Source organism: Typha latifolia, chromosome 1 (genome assembly GCF_019914945.1).
Source record: "Typha latifolia isolate L0001 chromosome 1, TyphaL0001v2, whole genome shotgun sequence".
In the NCBI taxonomy this organism is placed as follows: domain Eukaryota; kingdom Viridiplantae; phylum Streptophyta; class Magnoliopsida; order Poales; family Typhaceae; genus Typha; species Typha latifolia.
This window is the reverse complement of record NC_133086.1, coordinates 21,651,079-21,671,718: the sequence shown is the minus strand read 5'-3', so window position 1 is coordinate 21,671,718 and position 20,640 is coordinate 21,651,079. Positions and strand designations below refer to the sequence as shown.

Below are 20,640 nucleotides of genomic sequence, written 5' to 3'. Positions count from 1 at the left end.
GGCGCTTAATTAAGAGCTTTATTTTTCTTAATAACAGATAAGAAAATCAACTTTAATTCCTCCGCAGTTGAATCAGTACATCCATAAATCTGACTAAAAAATCTCATCGACATTTTTTGCCACTGAGCTCCTATTCCATGGCAACTCGAACACACTATTTTGGACCTTTTTTAACCCTCTATTTTCCATTGTTAACTAGTTCGGGAACAAATTTTCACTTATGTTTGATGGATATGAATCCACCTGGTCTTGTTTCCTTATTATATAGAGAAATGTTTAGTTGACATTTATAAACTATACCTTTCTTACCCAAAAAAGGAAAGGAAAAAAAGCTTAAATAGGATCAGAATTAGACTGCCCGGTAAGCTATGCATATAATACCAAGAAATCTGTAAACTAAATGCTAGTTAGTTTCAAGTAAAGATTGTCATTTTTAAACAAGAATTAGAAACATGATACTGACTGCAAAAGATCTGCACAACTTTGAAGTGTAAATTGTAAACACTATATAATTCATCGAGCACTGCTCACGAAATATGCACAAAATTATCCTACAGGTAAATGGAAAAGTTTGCACACGTATCTCTATATTGTGTTCATCCTTGTATGAGCATCTTCCTTGTACTTCCAACTAATCTGTATGCTTTTCTTCACAAAACTCGGTCAGACTTCAATATATTCTTCATATTAGGCACAGTGAAAAATATTAGAACAGGATTTACTATTCTAGTAATCACCTCAGCTGGATACTGAAACTGTGGCGCTTAGTCATCTGAAACTACATCAAAACCTGTAGCTTACCAAAGGTAAAAAACAGCTGTGAAATTTTCTGAGCAGCTACTGATTGTTGGAACGTCAAATTCATAGGTGATGCATCAAAAACACAGCTAACTGGAATCATCTGAGATGTTTACTACATTATCCTGGATCGGTGAATTCGTGGGCAGGGCAGCTGACAAACTCACAAGCTGGAGAGAGGCAGATTGATCTGAAGTATCTGCAGTGGTACTATCCGTGCGATTAATAGAAGAAACATGCTCCACGGCTAGATACTTGGGAGCTCTTAGCTCACTGTTTTTGTGATACAAAGGGGAGGACCTCCCAGCACCTTTTCTGAAACTACTTGGATGACCAAGGAAAGTGATCCGGACATCCTCAGCCTCTAGGGATCTTGCAATTGGACTTTTCAGCATTTTGTGTTTTTTCCTTCTCTCGGTTCTCTTATTGATCAGAGGTTCTATGTCTTCATCCATTTCTTCATCTGCATAATATTCTAGCCATTCACTAATCACTGTGAACTCATTCAACCCTCGAGGAGATTTTTTGATAGATGTGGAACCACGCTTTCGCTTCTCAGATTTCAGTGGTTTGACTTGCTTCTCTGTTTCTAGAGCCACAGATGGAGTTTTACTCTTCAATGCAGTGCCCTTTAACCTTCCATATACAACAACACTCTTTGAGGAAAGATGGCTATCTAAGTTTGCTTTAGAGTCTCCCTCAACACGAAAGAATTTTGTTATTGCATTTGACCTTGGGAAATCAGATTTATCCTTCATTCCTTTTGAGCTATGTGAACCTCGTTGACCCAGTACAGCTACATTTGACTTTTTCGACTTGCTGTCAATAAGCTTTTGGGTACCTGAAAAATAATGATACAAGTTTGAAAGAAAAATGCTTCAAAGAATCAGAGAAACCTAGTGACTGAGGAATTCATAATTCGATTATATGCAACAGATTCCTATTATGAGACTTCAAAATAGAAAATGTCATCCCCTAACATTTTAGAAACACAAATAATCAGTCATCTCTCTAAGCAAATCATGATACATCAGTGAAAGGAATCTCATCAAGAATTTTTTCCTCAAAAAGAATAGTCTAAGATATAGCCAAATTCGGGAGAAGGCGTATAAAACTTCAGCTAAATGCTGCCCATCATTTTATTGAAGCTTGAAGCAGCTATATTAAAATTTTAGAGCAGAAAAACAGCCACATGATGAACTCTTATAATTGAGATTGAATTCCGACCTTTCGGATCTCGTCTCTTGTCCCTGTACCCAGGTGGTTCTGCTATCTTTGCGTAACTACCATTGCATGATATCCTGTGCCTGCAGAAAGAAGATGAAGCACATTTAACTAATATGGAATATAAAACACTGCAGTAGGAATACTACCTTAGCACTAGCAAATAGGTTGAGAAGTATATGATGCATATTAAGAGAATATATTTATATTCATGAGGATGAACAAAAATGCTGTAGGAGCAAATGATTTGGAAACTAGAGTCACCGATGGTGTTTTTACAAGACCTGCAGCATAAATGTAAGTCAGTTGACTTCTTGAAAAGGTTAGCAATCCTAGTAAGTTTCTTCAAGCTAGAAAATAGTGTATACCATAAATTTCTTAAGAGCAAGGACACTCTATGTTGCAAACAAGAGGATGTCAACTTTTGTAAAACTATTTTTCTATCCCAGTGAAACAGACATGGATGAAGTCCTAATCTTGACTCCAATCTTCACTTCTACAAGCTAGGAATGTTACTGCTTAGTCTATAATGAGTTGATCTAATGTAACATAATTCTCAGCTTGACATATTCCAGTATCAAAGAAATAGTGATTTAATGAGATCATTTCACATTCTGATGATTTTCATGCAGTGTCACATTGTTTTGGTTTTGTACTTTCTGATAAGGACTAATCCTTTGGTATCAATCAGCAGTAACAACTTCTCGATATATTATTCCACATCCTCCTCACTGAAGTCTTCTCTGCAAATTCCCTGTATTGGTCCTCATTTTTCTCATCATGCTTTAGTCGATTAGCCTTGATGGACACCATTTTCCAGATTCTAAATGAAACAAATGAATAAGCATAGAAACCGATGTTTTCTGCATCTTTGAAGGATAAGAGAGCTTATATAACAACTCATCTTTTACCACATCAGTTGTTCATTATTCTGTCCCCAACCTTTAGTTGTATCACCCAATGAAGATCAAGGAAAACAACATATATAGTTGCCATAGATAGGGTTATCAAAATAATCAAGCCCGCTTGAGCTTGGCTCGATAAGACTCGATTAAGCTCGGCTCGAAAATAAGTTGAACCAAGCTTGATCTTCAAAATAGGCTGAAAAATGATTTCAAACCAAGCTTAATCATGAGCTGGCTCGATCAAATAAGCTCAATAAGGCTCAAAATAATTATAATATATATATATATATATATAATATGAGTAATATTTTCTATATTCTATTATATTCTAAAATTTACTTAAGTGGATTGTTATGCACCCTAATCTTATAGAGTTTAGTTCTAAATTTTAATTCTATTAGTTTATATTTTTTAATTAAGCCTTATTTTAAGCTTGATTCAAGCTTAAATCAGACTCGGAATTTGGTTTGAATTGATTAAGGCTTGAAATTATTTATTGGTCGGCTCGTTTATGCTCGAGCTTAAAATTAGCTCGAATTGAAATTATTTCAATTCAAGCTTAATCACAAATATAAGCTTGAAATTAATTTTAATTCAAGCTTGATAAAAGCCAGGCTTGATCAAGCTTGACTCGATTACACCCCTAGCCATAGAATCTATATAAAACATTGTCTATTAGTAACCATTATTCATTCACTAAAGTTAATAAATATCAAATAACAAAACATCAGCCTCTAATCCATAAATTGAAAACTCAATATTTTTATAGGGAGAATTAAATACTTCTATACCTTCCTAGATAGATATTTATGACTAACTCCAAGTTTCAATCACAGTTAGAAGATGTTCCCAAGAATTTATTTGAGTATATATTGTTTCTCATTTTCATCCATCCAATTGTACCATAAAGAATGAATTCAATGAAGCAATCTCCAATCAAATACCAGTGATTGTAATATTCTTACCTGTGCCAATGGCAGGAGAAATTGCCACAAGCTCTAATGTGCCCCATGTTTTGAATGCAGTCACTGGCTGATGGTTTTCTGTTCATGGCTCTCTTGATTAGATCACCACAGGATTCACACTGTACACAACTTAGAAAATTGACTATAGAAGAGTAATGAACAGATAAGCATTCTCAGACCAAAAGTAAGAAATATTTTATGGAATTAACATAATGAAAGTTATACTAACAATCCAATGATGAACTCTGTAGCTGTCAACTTCCTCGTGAAAGTCATGGTAGATTGTGATATTGTACCCACCGGATGGTCTCTAAGTGAATAACCAACCAATTAGTATAACATCTATAAAACCAAAACTAGTAAATTTAATATAGCCCTCCGAAGCTATCATTATGTTGAACCTGGTGATCAGTTACTGAGCTGAAGTTAATAGCATTCATGAGAGTCTGAAAATTGGGCCCATGATCACTGCATATATACCAAAGGAATTTGAGTTGAAGAACAAAGAAGTGTAAATCTACTATTCAAAATTCACATAAAAACAGCATACTACCTGTGGTCCCTTTTCTTTTTGGTAATAAATAAGAATGCATGAATCATCTCATGCAACAAGGTGTTTTTAAGATCAGCTGTTGGACGAAATTTCAGTAGAGGCTCTGAAAGGTGTATTGCACAGCCACCTCCTCGAAGATAACGACATGTTCCAGCACAGCTGCATCACATCAAAATAAGATTTTATGTATTGGTTGATAAGAAATGTGAACCTACTGTGGGATCCCTGTGAGTAGACAAAGATCACGAACACAATCAGCGCCAATGTGACAATAGCAAGAACATCTAATCACACTAGGTTCCTGACCGACAATCTTGAGAGCAGGATACGCTACAAACTAATCACAAGCACGATCCATTTCATAATGCCAGAGTCCAGACCAAAATGATTTACGATTTGCTTTTTATTCACCTTTATCCATCTTATCTATAGCCTTCCTTCTCCTTATTTGGTTAAATAATCTCAAACATTTACGCTCGTTCTTCAAACCATCACAGATAAGCATATTCGAAAAAATAAACACAAAATAGCATTCTTAACTTCAATAGAAAAACCATCCACCGAACCTCTCCAAAGATAAGGACCAACTTCATGTTTTCGTCTATAAAACACTCAGAAATCGTAAAAACCCATTTCTTATTCGTAGATTACAAAACGAAGATGACGTTACCAACATGGGTACCACTTGAAACTTGCCGCCAACAAAAACCAAACAACAAATCTGGGCAAACCCACATACCAATTTCGTGTTTTGGTCTACAGCATAACACAGAGTAATCGCCAACCAGACTCATTGCTTATTCTTGGAATGGAGGAGGAAGAGAGGGATGGAGACCTGGTCATGCGAGGAGAACTCCACTGAACCACGCAGGAGCCGAGTGAGTCATGGAAGTAGACGGAGTTGTAATGGCAGAAGAGGGCGTGGATGTCCGGGTGCGGATCCAACAACTCGTTCTCGTCCAACCCCATCTCTCTCGCTCGCTTTCGACTGCTACTCCCGGAAGCAGACATGGTTGTAGTAGTAGTACCATTACCAAGAAGCTTTTAAGTATGATAAAAATGTGGGCACAAAGGGTTTTATATGGGAGAATGGGGGAAGAAGAAGAAGAAGAGGGGACGTGTCCGCCTCTCTATGGATTCCTTTTCTTTCTCTTTCTTTTTCTTTTTTAACATTTGCTGCTTAATGCTCTCGAGGGACTTGAATGATAGAAGGATTTTTCTTTCATTTCTTCTCTTTTCTTTTGAACTTAAAAAAGAGTGAGAGACAGAAAGTGCCGATAAGGCGGCATATGTAGGGTATTTAGTTTAATAATTAAATAATGTGTCTATTGATAGTTTTTCTCTCCATTATATTTCATCATATATTTATCACTATCAATGAATATCAAATTAATATTTAATTATTTTTTTATTATAAGAATTAGTTCATGAGCTAGTCTTTTTTGTTTTGCTTAATAATTAAGCTATAAGCTTATGATCTATAAAATAATAATCATAAATTGTGAGTTTAATAAGATTTAACTTCTCAAATGGTTAATTCCTTCCTGCTAGTGTGTGTTACGATATATTGTGCCAGTATTACGGTATACGCACATTTGAGCCTGTTTAGATTCGCACTGTCGCACACCAACCTTAATAAATAACTGCACGTTAAGGTGGTCGTACGTGATCTATGCACGAATAGAGTAGGGAAATTATTTGTAACTCTTGAAAGAGCATACTTGAGAAGCTCCGATAAGTAAACAGATAAAATATCCTCCAGAGATTTTAAAAAAACCAACAGAAATAGATAAAGTAGATGGTAAAATACATTAAAAAAATTTAAGCCAAATACATATCATCAAGTTAAAAGTGCTAACATTGAAGGAAAGGTCCAAGAATTATCAAATTTACAGTACAAGATCAAGTATCACAATAAATAGAACACAAGTTAGTTCAATATGGGTCAAACTTATAGTCTGGCATCATACACTTTGGATAGATCCCTCCCATCCCATGCATAAAAAGTTCATGCCCCTTGTGAATTGCAATACATTATAGAATGGAGAATAAGCTGAAGAATAAACTGAAATCATGCATGACTGTATATAATTTAGCAATACAACGAGAACTACTTTGTGCATTGTTACCTGGAGACAAAGAACCTGGAGTTTTCACCATGACAAGGCAAAAAAACAATCTCAGAATTATGTAAGCCGTTTACATGAATATTAATGCAAAGCCATGAATGAACATATAATAACTAAATCACTGGTCTCAAGAATGAGTTTGTAAGTTCTTGCTTCAAGAGAGGACAATATAATCACTGATCTCAAGAAGAAAAGAGTGCAAAGAAATATGAGCTTCTGACATTAGAAGAAACACAGAAAGAAACAACAAGAAGTCGAAACTGTATCAATCAACTTTAGCAGTAACAAATCATTTAGTTTCTTCAGAGATCACTGTAACTCTCACGAAATGTCTCTCTCTCATGCATTCTTTTCTTCCTTATCTTCTGCCGTTCCCTTTTGCTCCAAGAAGGTAAGGAAACTGAGGAAGCTTGCTTGATCCTTTATCGCTTCCATAAGCCAACCATTCAGGGTCTTAGTTTTGATACTAGCACCCTATCCATAGATACCCCCCTCCCCTCCTCCCCACCCCACTCTGACCTCATTTACCACTTGACACCTCAACAAGATTGACCAGTGAATCTGCTTATCAATCCTTGTTTTCCTTTCCCTGATTAACACTGTTTGGACATGCAACAATATACACCCGGCCGCCACAACCAACCCCCTTCCACAGAACAATTACTTCAACCAGCTGTTCACAGGCAAGTGAATAACTCTCCTCGGTCATAATATCGACAACATAACCTCTGGTTTGACCCCCATACTTTTGAGTATAATCACTTCATAACCAACCTTATACCAGATCCTTTTCCATGCAACATAGAACCAAATTGACCAACAAGAAAAAGTTCACATACTACTAGCTCATTATTTCCTTATCATACCAAGTTACCAACAGTGACCAAGAACATTAGCAATCAGATGTCTCAGAAGTAATGGGGGCATATACACCAAACATCAAATTCCAGATAGCACATACTTTAACCAAAATTTTAACAATCACTCTAAGGAAATATAGTAATTAAGCAAGTAGATTAAAAAAAAACATGCAAATATTACAATGTTAAAATACTTATTTTTTATCTTTCTATTTCTATTTATCTAGCTTATCTACCGGGTCGAAGTCGAATTTGATCTCTTTCCATACTTCACAAGCAGCGGATAGTTCAGGATTCCATTTGCAAGCTTCACGGATAATTTCAGCACCTTCACGCACTGTTACCCGAATCTAACCCGTCAAATAGTGACGTCTTTAAATACTTGAGGGCACAAGTTCTTGAACAAACTGACAATAGTAGCACACATTCTACTAAACAAAATAGATTCCAACTACCAAAATAGATTATAGTCTAAGAATCTCACATTTAAGCTGGTCGACCGCCCAATGAAAACAAAAGTTATATGCAACATCATAAACACCAATACTACTACTTAAATCAAAGGAGGTAATAAAACATACAACGAGATCATGGATAGGAATCTTGTAACGCTTACAGCTCGTAAAATTACTACAACAATTTTTTTTCATCAAAACAACTACAGGAAGTTCGATCTATAGGCATCATCCACATTGAACTATACATTCCATATCAACAAAAACTCCTAGTACTTAATAAAAATCAGACAGTGGGTTTGCATTGGAAACCTTGTCGGGGTTCGACGACGGCTTCATCGGAAGGGAAAGCGTTGACGGCGGTGACGGCGGCGGCGGGGGGCCCCAGGCGGCACCTCCTCTCGACCATCTCGTTGACGGCGTCGGACTCGCCGGAGAAGACGGCCTCGACGGACCCATCCCTCCGATTACGCACCCAGCCGTTGATCCCCAGCTCCCGCGCGTTCTGGACCGTCCAATCCCGGAAGAACACCCCCTGCACCCGCCCCTTTATCACCACGCGCACCTGAAAAAGTACCCAAATTAATATCCAAGTTACGATTGGAGAAAGGGAAGAGGAGAAAAAGCCTACCGTTTTGGTTGATGGAGGCATCGGTGGCTTCGCGGAAGCGATTGCGTTCATGGCGAAGAGAAGAGGAGAAGAGAAGTGGCAAAGAAGAACAGAAGATTCGTGAAATCGGGTTTGGTTAGTTGAAGCGGAAACGGGTTTTGGATGGTACTTAATTAAAACCCCGGATCCGATAATACTACTACTAGCCCGAGTTCAATTTCCGATCCGATAAGACTACTAAATTATGGAAAGCTATGCTTTCCATAACTACGGATAACTAACAACACGAAAAATTAAGGAAAACTTAACGTGGATATTTCCATATTCAGATCTGGCATTAGTCTATATAAACAAGGGCTGGATAACCCAATCGCTCATCCAAAGCCTGACTAGTTTAAGCTATTCTAACCTGCAGAAATTCCAATGGCATGCAGTTGCGTCGTTGGTTGTCCACCACCAGTGTTGGGAAACATCGTTACACTCCTCGGTATTGATGGTGGTGGTGTGAGAGGTATTATTCCAGGAACTATCCTTGCTTTCCTCGAGTCTAAGCTACAGGTATATTAATTAACTTCTTAGATTAGGCTAGTTATATATATACATATTATGATGTACGATTACTCTACTGTATCTTAGGAACTAGACGGAGGAGATGCGAGAATTGCGGATTACTTCGATGTTATCGCAGGAACAAGCACAGGAGGATTAGTCACCGCTATGCTCACTACACCGGATAAGGACGGTCGTCCATTGTTTGCTGCTAAGGATATAGTCAACTTTTACATAGAGCACACACCCAAGATCTTTCCTCAGGATAGGTAATAATCCCTTTCCGTTCAATTAAATAGCAAGTCTTTAGTTGATCGTTTGTGTGATGGGGGATGGAATAGTTTACAGGGGTCCTTTTGCCAAAATCAAAAGGTTGTTTAAAATCTTCAATGGACCTAAATATAATGGGAAGTACCTCCACTCGCTAGTGCGAGAGCTTCTCGGGGAGACAAGGCTGACCCAGACGTTGACTCAGGTGGTCATACCAACATTTGACATCAATCTCTTGCACCCCACCATATTTAACACCTATGAGGTATATATTTATGTCTAAGTTTAATTTCATAAATCAATGTTAATATGTATACATATGTACTTAATTACCTCTTTGTTATATGTGTCTTGAAGGCAAAGAGTGATGCTTTGAAAGACCCACTTCTCTCCGACGTGTGCATCAGCACTTCAGCTGCACCAACTTATCTTCCTGCCCATAGATTTGAGACCAAGGATGGCGAAGGAAGCACAAGGTGTTATCACCTAATCGACGGCGGTGTCGCCGCAAATAATCCAGTAAGAATTAGTATCAAATTTAGCTATACCTCGGTATGATAGTTCCATGCAATAGCATTATACGTACGTTATTTCTTGCATTGGTCGTACGTGCAGACATTAGCAGCTATGACGCATATAACGAAGGAAATATTCACACAAAACCACGATTTCTTCCCGATGAAGCCGACGGATTACGGGAAGTTTGTAGTCATCTCTCTCGGGACAGGTTCAGCTGACAAGAAAGGAAAGTTCGACGCCGGCATGGCCGCAAAATGGGGAGTTCTCGGGTGGCTGATCAAGGACGGGAACACGCCGCTTATCGACTCCTTTTCTCAGGCAAGCTCCGACATGGTCGACATACACTCTTCAGTCCTCTTCCAAGTACTACGCAGTCAGATGAATTATCTCAGAATCCAAGTAATGTAGCTGCATCATATATAAACACATTTTTTATAACAGAATAAGTTTCTACTTAATTAGGTGTTTGTATTGGATTAACAACGTGAGTTTTGGCATTGGTATATATGTGAAATAGGATGTCACCTTGGAGGGGAATACGTCTTCAGTGGACATCTCAACACAGGAGAATTTGCGAAGCCTTGTGAGGATTGGAGAGAAGCTTCTGAAGAGGCCAGTGTGCAGTGCAAACATGGAGACCGGCTTGTTCCAGCATGTGGAGGGAGGGGGTAGCAACGAAGAAGCTTTTACTCGTTTTTGCTAAGATTTTGTCCGAAGAGCGTAGATTTCGGCAATCCAAATTGCTGAGATCTACATAAATACATGTTATGGAAAGCATAAGAAAATACTAAAATTATTATAGGCAATTAGTTAATTTGGTAATAGCATATATCTAATAGGGTAGTGGTAGTGGATGTTATTTGTATCTTTCGGTTGGAAAGATAGTGGATGAGAGAAGTCTGGGCAATTGGATAGTTTTAAATCCAATTTTCTCATTCTACTCTCTCTCTCTCTCTCTCTCTCTCTCTCTTCATCAGTAATTTAAACTTTTGAGGTGAGCGGATTAAGTTATTAGCAGTTTCGCAATCTTTAATTTTTGAAACCAGCAAACGCACGGAGAATCACTTCATCTCCTTCATCAGCATAGAGGCAGCTTGCTCTCTCTATGATCTTTTCTCCATGAAGGCTTGCATGTACTTTTTCGAAAAAGAAACTAATTCTTAACTCATGTCTATCAAAGATGCTAAAAAGAGGGGGGAAGTTAATGCTTACAGCTAATTGTAAAATACTATTATTACAAGGAGTGAGTGAGAACTGCTTGATGAAAAGAGATGGAATTTGAACATTTATAGGTGTTCAATTGACCATAAAAGAGGGAAAAGCAACCAGATTACATGCAATCACAAATATTAGAAAGGAAAAAAGAGATGCTGATCGCAAGTGGTCAATGTCATTACAAGGAGTGAGGAGAAAACTGCTTGATGAAGGAATAGGATACAGCAGCAATAAGTACATTAACAGAGCTCTTCTTATACTGATATTTAAGAGGAATTCCAGTGATTGCCAACCAACGAGATGCAATCATTCACCTGTTCCAGCGATCTTTTTCTTTATAGATTCAATATCACTGGCTAATTCTTTTCTACTTTCCTGTACAAGGATATCTTGTCAGAAAAAATAATAATAAAGAACAAAAGAGATTCAGTAAGAGAAGAGAAAAGCATTCACAAGATACTATAACTATAGATAAATTTGCAGAATTTGTACAGAGATAATGGAACATGAGATAAATTTGCTCAAAACTACTGTGTATATGGGTGCTGTCATTCTCTTTCAGATTGTATGGATATAAGACAAACTAAGTTTAAATCTAGCTTTTAAGATGACCAAGCAATAGATCAATATCTTGATTTAGTTGTCCAACTATCCAGCAACAACTACAATGTAGATCCATACAGATAGATAAAGCAAAGCTTTTGACAGCATGCTTCAAAACTCCAGTCCAAATCAAGTAAGTCTATAATTACTAAGGCACACGTAAATTAGAGATCCTTCAGATCATGTGTGAGTGATGTGATTAAGAAATGAGGATGAGATTTTGATACAACTTAGGATGAATTTGGAACTAGAAGATTCTTAAGAGTGATTGGTAATATAAAGGCTTACCTTGAAAAGCACGTAGCGATACACGAACCATCCAGTGTAACCAAGCCCAACTAACTCCATAAACTTTGGAAGCTACAGAGCATACCCAAAAAAAAAAAAATCAATTTCAAGACAAATGACATCAAGATTCAATATCATTATAAAGAATAGAGATCTTATATCAAGGACACAATGCAACTAATATCGTGTCAAACAATACCAGGGGGACAGAGTTGATTGCACCAACAACAATTGAAGACAGCCAAATTGCAACAATTGCACCTCCTCCGTATAAGAGAACCGTGGATTTGTTCTCAATGCCATCCCACTGTAGCAAAGAGCATATTAAGTATACCCTCTAGTATACATGTCAAATGGAATAGCAAATGCTTTCCCAGCACAAGGAAAGTGAGAACTACCTTCTCCTTCAGATCTGCCAGGAGCTCGTCACTTTGAATAGAGCTAGAAGTCTCCTCCGAGGAGGAAGTGGCTCTTACCCTAAGTGAAGAAAACTTTTGCGCATCTGCCAAGAGGAGCATAAATTAGTATCTTACAGTTAAAAATATTAGATGAAGGCTCTTAAAGAAAACCACTTGAAGACCTTCCAGTGTTTATGATTCTACAAGATAGAGTGATCACCAACACTTAAAAATAGGAGCAAGCATAACTCAAAATCTAGGAACACCAGAGGTGTGAATTTAGTGGATGTTGGACTAGGAAAAGATTCTGGCCACCAAGAAAGAGACTGCAGCCACAGACATATATACATAGATTCTCACAAAAAACTCAACATACACCAATGATTTGAAGGCCAAAGTATTCACTTAGGTGATTAGGGAGTTCTAACAGAAACATCACATAAGGTCATTGCAACTGGTGGGAGAGCAACTGTACTACTCAGATAAAATATTCTAACAATTGAGCGCACACAAGTCCAATCTATAAATTGTGCTAGTCGAGGACTCAATCGAGCATCGTGAGTTTAGCTTAAAGGAACTAAATTTATGAATCAAATCTTGTGCTTAGGGTATCAAAGAACACCACATTCACACCCAGTGACGCAGGAAAAAGAAGATCTAAAATCCAACAATTCTACTTCAAATCATCTAAAGTTTTAAACATTTTTCTCCATCAAAGCATCCAAGTTAGCGGATTACCACGGAGGCCAGAGACCGCGGGGAAGGAGCGCCGCGGTAAAGGCGGGAGGAGAACGGAACGGGGTACGGCGGAGCCGCACGTGCGAAGGCGAACTCCTCCGAGAACCGCGGTCGATGTAGCCGTGTACGCCGGCGCTGCCATCTTGCTCGTCTCTTATACTACTTGAGTGGCGGCGATTGTTTATTTGGAAATCTCGTCTCCCTTTTTTCTTTTGCTGTTAGCTTTTACTCGCTTCGCTCTCTCTCTCTCTCTCTCTCTCTCTCTCTCTCTCTCTCTCTCTTCCACTCCCTTGATTCCTTGAAGGCCAGTGGACACGTGGCAAGGAGGTCAGAAATGATTGGTTAGGCGCGGGCGCCTATCTTGTGAGGATTTGGTTGCTCGCAGCCTTGTTCGTCGATTCGCTGATAAGCTTGGTCAAACCGTTGACTCAGATTTTTTTACATTCAAAGCCAAAGGCTAGATATGTGCCAAACATAAAATATTAATCCTCCGTTATAATTAGATCCTACTAAATTTTTAGCCAAAAAATATAGTCATAAAATCTGAACTCTAAATTATTATGTCGCTGAGTCGTTGCTCCTAATTGTCGCACAACGAGCTGTTCATCTAAGCTAATACACTACTAAACTATTAATCTGAGTCTAATCAAGCCAAACTAAGCCCCCAACACCTAAATAATTTATAAACAATAAATTTATTTAAAAGAAAACTTGAACTTATGACCTCCTAAATACTTTTCAAAGTTGGGTGGTGTTGACTCGAGTTTAATCCGCCCATATTTGAGGTAGAATGAAACCTAATCAAATCAATTTACAAGTTGGATTAGTTCTATTTAAACATGCTAAAATAGTTGTCCTACTGCATACTTATGAATGCAACATAACCCAAAATGTGTGTAACAATTACCATTTCATTCATGTACTCATCAATCTCCCTAAACTTACCAAGAATTGGATTTTTCACATTTTAAAGATCATCTTACTATAAAAACCACTATTTTTTTACCCAGGGACAGATAAAAGAAATTTTGCCACCAATAGTTACTCTCAAAGTTCATCTATAAGTACATTCAGATGCTTGTTTTGGTCACCCAATTCATACAAAAGATTACACATTCATTGTTTGAGACAATATATTAACCCTAATTGGGCTAGATTATTACTAGACTAGACCTTCTCCTCATCCTTATTCATCTCTATAGGTTTTCTTTCAGAAGAAACAAGGTTGATGTCTTCAGGCTTTAAATTTTCAAAGTTCTTGAACTGCTGATAATGGAAGTGGCCAGTGAAAAGCTGGTACGTTGATCTGACTTGATTATGACCGTTCAGTTTCATCCATCCATGTAGCAATTGCTAAAGTGTGTCGCCCACCGCATGCGACAAACTTTGCACACCATTGCCCATCAGAACTGCTACCATCTTTTGGTGGAGGCAAGTTTATAGGCACAGACATCGGATGGCCGGTTGTCACCTTTCTTCCATACCCAAGGCGACCATGGTCTCCTCTTCCAAACTGTCAACATTTGCAAAACCACATATTAGTGTACTCACAGTAAAAGATAGTGACGGTGTAATATTCAAAGTCAATCTTCAACTGCAGGACAATTATGAAAGAGTAGGCCTCTCTCACTAACTAAACTTGATGATTTAACAGCACAATCATGTCTGTGCAGGTAGCAATAAGTACCCAATTTCACCACTATAATTTACACAACAGAACCAAAAGAAAGGAGAGAAGCAAAACAAATCCTCTGTTTCGGGAACTTGATCATGATTTTTTAATAAAAAGGGACTGAATATCTAATTCCAGGTAATGCAATTATGGGCTCACTAGGAGGAGAAACATTAGACATCTATTGGATGGGCATTTGGACTTATGGGAAAGAAATTGGATATAACTGTCTGGAGAGAAAAATTTACAAATGGTATGGTCTGCATTGTCGTAGAATGTCATTCTTCCCTCAGAAAAGGAATTTAATCAGCTCTACTTCCTGATTCAAAAAGAATGTACCTGATTATCTCTACATGAACTATACTTCATCAATTTTCTCTTAATACTTCTGTAAAACTCCAGTTTTAAATAGATTCTGCAAGTCTTCTGATTGAATTATAAATAAGCCAGTCAAATTTTTACATCCTGACGAAAAACTGACTTAAAAAGTTAAAATAATATGTTCTTTCCAATCCACAGATTTACTTCAAAAGTGAACAGGGTCCAAACAATAGGTGATTGATAGCTCAGACTCAGAAAAAGGGATAAGTTCATGAACTCGTCAATTTAGCTCATTCGTAGATGAAAGATGTGATTTTGGGTCATAACACCAGTTCAGTTGAGCAACTAGATAGAATAACTGAATACTTACAGAAAACATTCGTCCATCGTGTGTCAATGCAACCGAATGAGTGCCTCCACAGGATACCTGCAGACGTGAAATAATTGAGTCCAAGTGCTCAAAATAATTTGAGATTGGAGACATGAATGGTTTCTATAATATAACCAAACCTAACCATCTAGAACATGAAGATATAGCAAACTAAATTGTAGCAAGAAAATCAGTATTTTCATAGAAAGAGACTCTCACTGCTGTAAAATTGTATTTGCTGTAGTGGGTAAGGGAATTACCTGAATAACGTCTTGGCCTGCTAGAAGTTGAACCTTCTGGGGAACCATTTTACTACTCTTATCATCTCCAAATCCAAGCCTCCCATGCTCTCCTCTTCCCCAAGCATATACCTAGAGATATAGAAAAAGCACAATCGGCAATCTCAGTTTTGTTATATTGCTAACATGCAGATTTATTCAAGAGTAAAAGTAATCATAGACGTATACAGTGCCAAATGAAATCTCATTCAATTTTAAAGTGGTAACTTCAACTCAAACCCGTTGGAAGTTGGAACCAACATGAGCTGATTCCTTAGTGAGTTGAGTCCTCTTAAGAGAATGTCGCTCTCTAGCAAGTAGTCTTGATAATAGAGGTCGGCCCCCCAATTGGTGATTGACAGGGATACCTCGCAGCCTCACCAGGGTGGTTTGCAATGGAGGTTGTTGGTCCCCCAACATAGACCACAGAAGTAAGTTGGTGATCGACAGGGGCACCTCACAGCCTCACCAGCTAATGCGTGGTTTGCATTCAGGTTTGGCGTAAACAGCTTCCAGTAGACATTAAAACCACCTAATCAATTACTATTCCTAGAATTATGGTCCTGTTTGTCCTTTGAGTGCACAAGAACAGGTAAACAAGAGCTGCAAATGGCGTGCATTATAGGGATAAAAATTTAGTAATAATTCTTGTGGCCCTGTGGTCTGTGGATCATTAAGTTCATACTAAGAAGGTTTATAAAACAACTAATCGGTGTGAGTCATTAAACTGTTTTGACTCATTTTCTAATTCAACATTTTTACTGGTCTTTTTTATTACAAATAAAGAACCATACATGCAGTTATGTTTTTCCTGAATGGTGTGGAATTTCCATGTTGACATCATATAATATCGGTGGGATATATCAAAAAGCTGAAACAAATAGGTTGGTTCATACTTCACTTGGAGCTCTTGAATGGAAGGATGGCATACCTCTCCCTCATCTGTCAATGCAGTTGAGTGCCAACCTCCAGCAGCAATGTCAACCTGAAAATTGTAAAAGAAAATGTTACAACCTCATATTGAAAGTTCAATGTGGAATAGATGAATCTATATAATTAAATTGAAAATAGAAAATATAATATCATATTAATTGAATGGGAAAGCATGCAAATGATAATGGCAAAATAACCTTACTACAGAAGAGTAGAAGCTACTGCCTCTAAGGATTGTCTTCTATTGGGTTGATATCTATATATAACTTCTAAATACTATTAGCATGCATCTATCCTACTGCAATGGTTTCAGCAGACTTAATATGACATTCAATGTTGCATTTGCATGTGTAATGGAGCCATTCAAACCTACTTTTCTTACCTCTTCTCAAAAGTCACAAGCACAAATCATCCTCATCTTAGATTAAAAAGATAAACAGTAGCTGTTTCATTCTCTTACTATCTTTTGACTTTTCTATACGTTTTGAGTCCCTCTCACAAGCAACAATCTGAGATCAACTCCCAATATTTTCTCTCATTCAGTTTTCAGAGTTATCACATATATCCAACTCTCTCAAGCCTGAACTTATAATGAAACATTTCCGCTGCTGTATTGGGTCTTGAATCCGTTGTGTTGGTTCTTCAGCATGATCTATGCCTTACTCACTGACTGAGATGTGATCAAGTTCAGACTTCAGAGGAATAATAGTTAAGGCTTGCGCCTAAGTGTCCAGTTGGTGGGAATGCGGATGATGAAAATGGCCTGTTTGGATACACGGAAAAGGCTGCATATGTTTTGTGCTCTTCTATCCTTGAAGTGTAAAATATTCATGCATTTAAACACTCTCTTTACTATAAGCAATCAAATTTAGGTTGTAGAAAACAACTTAAACTGACAATAGATCAACTAAACTTCGAGATACAATCACAAAAGGAAATCTCCCTCCAATACCTTTTATGATAACGATGATAATCATGATGATAATTGTATTAAGAATGATGATAGTTCACTAAATAGTACTAAGTACTAACATTATAATTCTTGAGAGAAATTAGCATACATTCTGACCTCAATAATAGTCTCATGTTTTGCTGTACAGTTGAACTAGTGTTCATCAAGAATCTTGACAAAGATGCCATTTGATAGTAATAAATGATATATAGAAGAACGCATTTTTATAGTGATATTTATGTTTTATGGAAATGATAAAACCTAATCTGCTTTGATGTTATTCAAATCATGCAACAATGTAAATGAAAATTGAAAATATGATGAATTAGTAGAACTCACCAATGTGAGACCTGATAAACCCTCAACAGGAACAGGTTGTGATCTTGGTTGAGTGTCACCAGTCCCTAACTGCCCATACTCATTGTTACCCCATGCCCATAGAATACCATCCTCTGAGAGTGCCAAATTATGAAATGCACCAACTGCAATCAGCCTCACCCTTTCAAGGCCTTGTACTCGTACAGGTGTAGATATCTGTGTTCTGAAAAACAACCTTACTGATAAGCAGGGATTCAGAAGAAGAAAACAAGGTATACAACCTAGGAATCAGTGGCTTGATATAAACCAAAGTCCTTTTTCAAAAACAAGAAAAGCGTATATTCAACTTAAGGAAGGAAGGGATTTATACATATCACCAGGAGGCCATGGTTGGCCCCAAGTCCACACGTTACCATCTTGTGTCAGCACAAGAGAGTGTGTCCCTCCAGCAGCTACCTGAATTATAAGAAACAAGTTGGTGCCTGAAGCTAGCTAATTGACATATTGGGAAGAAGATGGAAGAAGCTGTAGAATCCCTAACGTTATGGATTTATTAACATGAATGAAGTTATTTAAGAATGACAGGGGAAGCACTAATTTAAAGATACAACCACCAGAACACCTTGTCAGAAACATATAACAAAGCAGAGTTATTAAAACTTACGACCTGTGAGAATGAAATTATTTGCAGGATTTGGGCCAGTGAATATTTTGACAGGGTAACAGGTAGCTCAGGAAAAAGAATAAAGAAGACCTCAGTTTGAAAGGAACTTCTGTAGTAAGCCATTTTCATAAATGCAACTACGTAGCAAAGTAGCCCTGCTTATTGTAACATTATACAAAAAGCGATAAAGCAGACAACTTGAAGGAATAAAGCATTTCAGGTAGTGGATAAGTATTTTGTGTAGGAACAAGAATAATTGAAATTAGAAGAAGATCCACAGTGAAAGATTCTAAGCAAGTGGTCTGTGTTCTAATCACCTGCCGCACAGAGAGCTTTGGTGCACATCGTTGAGGGATCGAAATGTCTCTCCTGAGAGCCTTGCTTCCGTCTTCTTTCCTCTCAGGTTCCTCTCCGCACTGCCCATACTCATTACCACCTGCCCACATCCCAAAAGTTAACAACATATCGTCATACATGCTAGCTGCAATATTGAAACCAAGGAACAAGCCATTAATTTACCAAAGGTGAACAAAAAAGTTATCAAAATTGAGACTTTTACCCCACGCATAAGCCTGACCCTGATCGTCCACCGCCAGGCAATGCCATCCACCAATCGCCGCCTGATCAGAAACAAAACAAGAATCGACCATCAACCACCAATATGCATTGCATCAAAACCAAAACCCACTTCGAACTATTTCCTCCGTCCATCGATACCTGAACAATCTTGACATCGGCGAGTGCCTTAACGAACCCCGGGACGCTCTCGGTCTTCGTCTCCGGTGGGTGGCCCAGGGTTCCCCTCTGGTTCCACCCCCATGTAAAAAGCTACAATTTTTGCAACACAAGCAGATCAAGCATCATACAAAAAGACAATAAGGCCTATTAGAAATCAACAATTAGCGAGGATCGGTACGCGTCCATCTTCGCAGATGGCGAGGGAGTTGCGGCTTCCGGCGACGACGGCAGTGACGTTGTATGGTTCAAGGGACTTTATGCTGTAAACCCAATCCTTCTCCTCCCAATCTCCCATGCCCAGCTGCCCATCTTCCCCCGAACCCCTTTAAGAACCAAAAAGATCCGTTCTTTAGTACGCTAAAAACCTTAATACATGGGTAAGGAGAAAGGAAGAGCTGGTGGTACCAAGCAAGAACGAGGGAGTGGGAGGTTCGGGTGGGAGCCATTAAAGACCTTTGCCGCGCCTGTGGATGGAGAACTCTAGAAGAACTCTTGGAGGGTAAAGGGAAACGGAAGTGGAAGTAAAGAGTGGGGGTGGGGGAGTCGATATATGGTCCTCAACTTCTTTTAGTTATTATTAAAAATATATAAGAAGGATGGTTAGCATTGCTGTTGGTTGAGCCGGGATATTTTCTTACGTTCAAAATCTTTTATAGTTCCAATTTAGCTCCAACTTTTCTTTTCATTTTAGATGCAGAAGAGAGTAGAAACATATGCATACCTTTGGTTTTACCATTTTTATTTCCATATTCTTTCATATGGATCTTGGACCAGCTCGACCACCAATCCATATAAGCAATCATATTATTATTAGGGACTCCAAGTGTATAAGCTATAAACATATTTGGGGGTCATGCTAAGTAATCAATGTCATGCAAAGAGATTTAATCATAGAAGGATGGCCTTGTTTTTCTTATATATTGATGCTCGACTAGTAATTATATACACGCGGCGGCTCATCTTGAGCCAACCATTATAAGGTTCTACATAGATGCATGCACGCCGTCAATAAAGGAAGTCTCATCCTCCCATTTTGCTTCTCTTTCTTATACTAGTCTTCTAAAATAATGGAGAGGATTAGACTTCAATCAATTTCTGCCGAGTACCCTGCAGGAAATTCCTACAAATTAAATTGTGCTACAAAAGATCGATCTGCTCCCTGCTAAGTTATTTATCCTCACTTACAAAAAATAAACTAATACTGTAGTTCAATGGTTAGTCTTACTAACTCACTAAAGAGATTATAAGTTTGATTTTTTTTTTTTCCCATGGATTTGTGATCAGCATCCATGGTTTGTTGATTCAAACCTTACCC

At 38.0% G+C, this 20,640-nt stretch overlaps 5 protein-coding genes across 8 annotated transcripts; 1 reads left to right on the top strand and 4 right to left on the bottom strand.

Moving 5' to 3' along the window:
• Positions 1-411: 411 nt before the first annotated feature.
• LOC140791151 (uncharacterized) lies at positions 412-5,564 on the bottom strand. 3 transcript variants are annotated; one of them, XR_012109533.1, is made up of 8 exons: positions 5,281-5,562; positions 4,446-4,604; positions 4,294-4,360; positions 4,122-4,202; positions 3,893-4,011; positions 2,026-2,105; positions 802-1,639; positions 460-680 (listed from the first exon to the last, which is right to left on the bottom strand). XR_012109533.1 is itself a non-coding variant. In XM_073141574.1 (7 exons), the coding sequence occupies exons 1-7, from the start codon at positions 5,454-5,456 to the stop codon at positions 888-890; spliced, it is 1,407 nt and encodes a 468-aa protein (XP_072997675.1). In that variant the 5' UTR covers positions 5,457-5,564; the 3' UTR covers positions 412-887. The 3 variants fall into 3 exon arrangements, 2 of the variants coding, with proteins under 2 accessions (XP_072997675.1, XP_072997666.1); XM_073141574.1 differs by having other exon boundaries at positions 412-1,639; positions 3,893-3,984; positions 5,281-5,564; XM_073141565.1 differs by having other exon boundaries at positions 412-1,639.
• Positions 5,565-8,175: 2,611 nt separating this feature from the next.
• Positions 8,176-8,571, bottom strand: LOC140797741 (uncharacterized). Its single transcript, XM_073151418.1, has 2 exons — positions 8,521-8,571; positions 8,176-8,454 (listed from the first exon to the last, which is right to left on the bottom strand). Exons 1-2 carry the CDS (start codon positions 8,569-8,571, stop codon positions 8,176-8,178), a joined length of 330 nt encoding a protein of 109 aa, XP_073007519.1.
• Positions 8,572-8,922: 351 nt separating this feature from the next.
• LOC140797672 (patatin-like protein 2) lies at positions 8,923-10,595 on the top strand. The gene is given in 8 exon segments (XM_073151330.1): positions 8,923-9,057; positions 9,136-9,317; positions 9,348-9,350; positions 9,397-9,583; positions 9,676-9,837; positions 9,934-10,236; positions 10,355-10,522; positions 10,524-10,595. Coding segments are annotated over 8 exon segments (1,212 nt in total).
• Positions 10,596-11,095: 500 nt separating this feature from the next.
• LOC140782093 (protein CURVATURE THYLAKOID 1A, chloroplastic) lies at positions 11,096-13,359 on the bottom strand. Its single transcript, XM_073128478.1, has 5 exons — positions 13,080-13,359; positions 12,342-12,445; positions 12,143-12,250; positions 11,944-12,015; positions 11,096-11,427 (listed from the first exon to the last, which is right to left on the bottom strand). The coding sequence occupies exons 1-5, from the start codon at positions 13,219-13,221 to the stop codon at positions 11,359-11,361; spliced, it is 495 nt and encodes a 164-aa protein (XP_072984579.1). The 5' UTR covers positions 13,222-13,359; the 3' UTR covers positions 11,096-11,358.
• A 761-nt stretch (positions 13,360-14,120) lies between these two features.
• LOC140787517 (ultraviolet-B receptor UVR8-like) lies at positions 14,121-20,161 on the bottom strand. 2 transcript variants are annotated; one of them, XR_012108855.1, is made up of 11 exons: positions 19,731-20,161; positions 19,504-19,648; positions 19,305-19,415; positions 19,147-19,207; positions 18,905-19,023; positions 18,294-18,379; positions 17,945-18,146; positions 16,617-16,705; positions 15,703-15,813; positions 15,443-15,499; positions 14,121-14,592 (listed from the first exon to the last, which is right to left on the bottom strand). XR_012108855.1 is itself a non-coding variant. In XM_073136480.1 (11 exons), exons 1-11 carry the CDS (start codon positions 19,769-19,771, stop codon positions 14,395-14,397), a joined length of 1,185 nt encoding a protein of 394 aa, XP_072992581.1. In that variant the 5' UTR covers positions 19,772-20,083; the 3' UTR covers positions 14,121-14,394. The 2 variants fall into 2 exon arrangements, 1 of the variants encoding a protein (XP_072992581.1); XM_073136480.1 differs by having other exon boundaries at positions 16,652-16,705; positions 19,731-20,083.
• Between the last annotated feature and the right edge of the window lie 479 nt (positions 20,162-20,640).